Source organism: Colobus angolensis, unplaced genomic scaffold, assembly GCF_000951035.1.
Source record: "Colobus angolensis palliatus isolate OR3802 unplaced genomic scaffold, Cang.pa_1.0 Scaffold19, whole genome shotgun sequence".
NCBI lineage: Eukaryota > Metazoa > Chordata > Mammalia > Primates > Cercopithecidae > Colobus > Colobus angolensis.
Window position 1 is genome coordinate 1,582,750 of NW_012115043.1, and position 5,464 is coordinate 1,588,213.

General features: G+C 40.6%; 1 protein-coding gene across 4 annotated transcripts in view; it reads right to left on the reverse strand.

Moving 5' to 3' along the window:
* Positions 1–2,445: 2,445 nt before the first annotated feature.
* KIF23 (kinesin family member 23) overlaps positions 2,446–5,464 on the reverse strand; it is a 35,858-nt gene continuing 32,839 nt past the window's right edge. For 3 of the 4 annotated variants that reach the window (XM_011940324.1, XM_011940323.1, XM_011940321.1), the window contains 4 exons: positions 4,753–4,835; positions 4,479–4,560; positions 3,892–3,962; positions 2,446–3,075 (listed from right to left, as the gene is read on the reverse strand). In XM_011940324.1, coding sequence (XP_011795714.1) covers positions 3,060–3,075; positions 3,892–3,962; positions 4,479–4,560; positions 4,753–4,835 — 252 coding nt within the window. In that variant the 3' untranslated portion in view covers positions 2,446–3,059. The remainder of the gene's footprint in view (positions 3,076–3,891; positions 3,963–4,478; positions 4,561–4,752; positions 4,836–5,464) is intronic. The other variant, XM_011940322.1, reaches the window with a different exon arrangement.

Consider the following 5,464-nt stretch of genomic DNA (forward strand, 5'->3'; position numbering starts at 1 on the left):
TCCCCTGAGACGGAGTTTTGCTCGTTCCCCAGGCTGGAGTGCAATGGCGCAATCTCGGCTCACTGCAACCTCTGCCTCCCAGGTTCAAGCGATTCTCTTGCCACAGCCTCCAGAGTAGCTTAGATTACAGTCGCGTGCCACCACACCTGGATAATTTTTTGTGTTTTTAGTAGAAACGGGGTTTCACCATGTTGACCAGGCTGGTCTTAAACTCCTAATCTCAGGTGATTCGCCCACCTTGGCCTCCCAAAGTGCTGGGATTACAGGCGTAAACCACCGCGCCCGGCTAAATTTTTTAAGTGGGCTGGGACAGGGCATGGTGGCTCATGCCTGTAATTGAAGCACTTTGGGGAGGCCAAGGCGGGAGGATTGCTTGAGCCCAGGAGTTCAAGACCAGCCTGAGGCAACATAGTGAGACCCAGTCCCTATTACTTTGTGTTTTTTGTTTTTTTTTTGAGATAGGGTCTCATTCCCTTGCCCAGGCTGGAGCACAGTGGCGCCATCATAGCTCACTGCAACCTCTGCCTCCCAGGCTCAGGCAGTCCTCCCACCTCAGCCTCCCCTGTACGTGCCACCATGCTTGGCTAATTTTTAAATTTTTTGTAGGGATGGGATTTCAGCATGTTGCTCAGGCTGGTCTCGAACTCCTGAGCTCAAGCCATCCTGTAGTGCTGGGATTACAGGTGTGAGCCACCATGCCCAGGGTGTCTCTGTTAAATAATAATTTAAAAAGCAGGCTGGCTACAGTGGCTCATACCTGTAATCCTAGCACTTTGGGAGGCCAGGTTGGGAGGATTGCTTGAGGCCAGCAGTTTGAGACTAGACAAGGCCAGAGAGCAAGGCCCCATCTCTACAAAAAATAAAAAATTAGCCAGATGTGCCAGCATTTGCCTGTAGTTGCAGCTACTCAAGAGGCTGAGAGGATTGCTTGAGCCTGGGAGGTTGAGACTACAGTGAGCTGTGATCATGTCATTGCACTCCATTCTGGGTAACAGAATGAGACCCCATCTCAAAAAAGAAAGAAAAAAAGCCAGCCTGGGCAACATAGCAAGACTCCATCGCTACAAAAATAAAAAAAGTTTTAATTAGCTGGGCATGGTGGTGAGCACCTGTAGTCCCAACTACCTCTACTTGGGAGGCTGAGGCAGGAGGATCACTTGAGTCCAGGAGTTTGAGGTTATAGTGAGCCATGATTACACCCCTGCATTTCAGCCTGTGCAACAGAGCAAGACCCTGTTTCTGAAAAAAAAAATTAAAAATAAAAAAGAAACAAGAAAATCAAGAAATAAATTCTGTATCTACTACAATAGCAATTTAACATTTAGTGTTCTGAAGCATTCTAAAAACACCCATATAGGCCAGGTGCGGTGGCTCACGCCTGTAATACCAGCACTTTGGGAAGCCAAGTAGGGCTGATCACCTGAGGTTGGGAGTTTGAGACCAGCCTGACCAACATGGAGAAACCTTGTCTCTACTAAAAATACAAAATTAGCTGGGCCTGGTGGCAGATGCCTGTAATCCCAGCTATTGGGGAGGCTGAGGCAGGAGGATTGCTTGAACCTGGGACGCAGAGGTTGCAGTGGCTGAAATTGCGCCATTGCACTCCAGCCTGGGCAATAAGAGCAAAACTCCACCCCCTCCCCCCAAAAAAACACACACACACACACATGACATTGTTCACTACTATACTGTGAGTGACTAGTGCATTCTGTCTTCTCCCTTAACGTTTGAATCAGCTTTTGGCAAGGACTAATATCACACTTTTATTATGAATAACAAAATATTAAACTATCATTTTAGTTAAAAAAAAAAAAAGTGGTCAGGTGCAGTGACTCACATCTGTAATCCCAGCACTTTGGGAGGCCGAGGCAGGTGGCTGAGGTTGGGAGTTCGAGACCAGTCTGACCAACATGAGGAAACCCTGTCTCTACTAAAAATACAAAATTAGCTGGGCGTAGTGGTGCATGCCTGTAATCCCAGCTACTTGGGAGGCTAAGGCAGAAGAATCGCCTGAACCTGGGAGACAGAGGTTGCGGTGAGCCAAGATCATGCCATTGCACTTCCAGCCTGGGCAACAAGAGTGAAACTCCACCTCACAAAAAAAAAAAAAGATCAGCCTCAAAAGAAATCCAAATTAAATTCAAGTAAAATGTGTGTTCACCTGTGCAATGGGATATTTCACCATGGTTTCGACAGTATTTTTTCTAATTTATGTTGTTTCCAAACTATGTTTTTTGTTTAAATGTCTAGAAGTCATACTTAATATGTAGATAATTATGGTTGTCACATAAAAAAAGGCATTGTCCATTTAATATATTATCTTGTATATTTTTTAGTGCTTTCTTTCAATTCGTCCCACAAATAATGAGTGCCAGGTGAATGCAGGGCACTGTGCCAGGTGCTGGGAGGACGTGCTGAATGAACGGCCATCACACAACTACGTAATTCTCAGTGCTTTTGATTTTAATTCTTTTGGCATATCTAAATGTCAGAAAGTGAATATATACATGCAAAATTCAAAACACCTTCCTAAAATGGTTATTATTGGCCAGTCATTTACATCTTTATTTTGAAAGTTTGAATTGTCAAAGAGTTCTAAAGTGCATTCTTGCAGCTAATAAATAGCAGCATTTGTTTATAAAACCTTAAGAAATTCAGACCAGGGCTGGAAAAGTCATAATAAAAAATCAGGCATGATCTAAATATATTCTTCCTTAATCATCTAAGACAAACACTTGTGTGAATTAGTTTATAAGTATACATGAAATATATTTTAACAAAGCATTATAAAAAAATTCATACAGCAATGAAAAAAGGAGTCTTCCTCTGCTATTAATATTAAATATGGCAAAACATACTATACAAGGTTTGTTGAATACTAGTTGTCTTTGGAACCATAGGGAAAGCTTTGCTCTAGGTCAGTGTATGATGTAGCTGAGGTCCGTGATTTTCAACAAAGTTGGAGTTCTACAAGATGACCTGGAAGACTGCTTCTGGCATGGCTTTCGAGAAATCATCCACACAAATGAAAATGTTCTTTCACTACTGGGACTGTCAGTTCATGGCTTTTTGCGCCTAAAACATAACAACCAGCACTTAGAGTTGAACTTTGCAATTAGTAACACATTCATAGCAAATCAGTCTTTAGAAGGCCTTTGAGAAGTCCCTCTGAGAAAGCAAACAACTTTTCTAAAATATGCTTATCTTAGTATTAAATTTAGAAAACAGGATTTCCCATCTTTATCCTGCTGCAACAATTTTCTAAATTGCTCACTAAGGAATGTAAATGTTTAAAATGTGGAATGTAAAATATATACATATATATATGTTTATAGCATTTTATATATATGTATGTATGTATTTGTAAAGAAGGGATTTTATTAAAATATGGAAAAAGACTGGGTCAGACTCCTGAGTATGAGTTTAACAGAAGAGGAAAAGGTACAATTCCTTCCCTACTATAAATTCTTCCATTCAGTGTTATTTACTTTAGTGAACACTTAATGCTACACCAAGACCAAGAAGCAAGTCAGAAAACAATGATTTACACAAAGCTGTCTAGTCCCCAACTTAAGCCTGTAGCCTTCCTTCTTTAGAGGTACTCTCAGTTCGGCCTCAGAAAGCTTTATGAGGGTTGGCAGAATATGAACAAGAGCAACCAATCTTCCACCACTGCCTGCCTTGCAGCTCTGATTGCTCTTATCCAGCCTTCTGAGGCTCTCAGCATTCCAGCTGCCTACTGCAGTCTGCCCGTGGGGGCCCAGACAGTCCAAGGGGAAAACCAAAACCATATATTTGTTCTAAACAACAAGTGGATAGATGGTAGAATAACGTAAAGACCAGAGGAGGAAAAAAGCACACAGCAAGACCCCAGTTACAGTCAGTGCTCACTTGGGTTGTGCGTGATGCTGATATCCAGGTCCCAGCTGTGATCCTGCTTTCATCTCCACAGCCACGGAACACTGAGAGGAAAATGACAAGAGGAAAAAGATCAGCTCCTCTCAATAGTCTGTAAAACACAGTTATTTAGCAGGCTCTACACCTAGGTGAAATGCAATATTGCTTTCTAGTTCAGCAAAGACTCTTATGTTAAAACACCAGTCACTCGTAATTAATAATTAATTTCTGGCATAGGCCACAAATGTTGTGAGTCAGAAGGCGTCTTTAGAGATCATCTAGGTAACTTATCTCATTTTAGATAAGTTCGTGAAGAGAGTTGGTGGCTAAGGCCATAGCTTAGCCTCCTGACCCCTACCTTCCCATGTTCGTTCCAAGAGCTTCTCCTCAGGAGTAACAGTTGCAAGGGGGTTCCTGATGAAGTAGATTCTTGTTATTCTAGGAATAGGCCTACATGGTGCACTGGCAATGTGAGATTATACCTCAGCATTTTCAAAGAGCATAAAAATCTAGAGCTGTGGGGTTTAAAACGTGACAAACCTAATTTTAGTAAGCAGAGAAATGTTTAATTTTTCCCCTACCCTTGTTTCTACATCGGTCCATTCAGACTCTGCACCATCTGGTTGGGCAGGTGCTACTGTGGAAGATCTTCGTTTTCGACTACTGAAAAAGGGGAAACATGATGCAACAATTATTTTTGCATCTAAGAAGAGGAAAAATATTAGAAGTAGGGAAATACTATCTATATCCCTTTGGAGAATTAATGATATATTTCACAGGCTGTTCTGTTCCTCAAAAAATGAGCAGCTAAGAAAATGACCAACTTTTATACAGAGATTTTTGATGGTTACTTACCCATTTGGTGATTCTTGCTTTAAAGTCTCAATATCAGTAAACTGAACAGATTGTCCGCCACCCCTTGTTTTATAAATATCACCCTAAAGCCAAAAGAAAAGGTCACTGTTATACATTGATACACCCAAATGAAAAACACACATGTATATTTCAAATTGTTCTCATGATTCTATTTTATAGAAATTCCCATCCACAAAATCAGATAGTACTTGGTACTTGCTGAGTCTGTACTATCAAAATAATTTAGAAATTTGAGTACGTATCTCTCACAAACAAAAGAAGTCCAATACAATGTAATCAGCAACATTCATAATTGCAGAAACAAATATTCCTTTTGCTCTACCTGTAATTTAAAAACTAAACTGCGCTAAGGATCAAGAAATTTGCTGGAAATTTCTACATGCTCTAAGGCATGGTACCTTCTTCTCTGAGTGGCCCCTGTTGCCCATATTCAAATGACAGCATAATCTCATTTGTAGCTAACTATAATAAGAACAAAAACTCTAAATTGAACTTGAAATAAAAAGCTTTTTTTTTTGGTATTATCTTTTACTTTCCTGATTATTCACTGGCTCTACGATCAAAGGAGTATTCTTCTATAGGCAAGCAAGTCTCTTCTTTCTGGAAAACAGCTTTAGGCAGCTCAACACTGAGTAATTCTGATGGGTCAAATTTTAACATAGGTTTTATTTTGTTTTTGTTTTTTTATCTT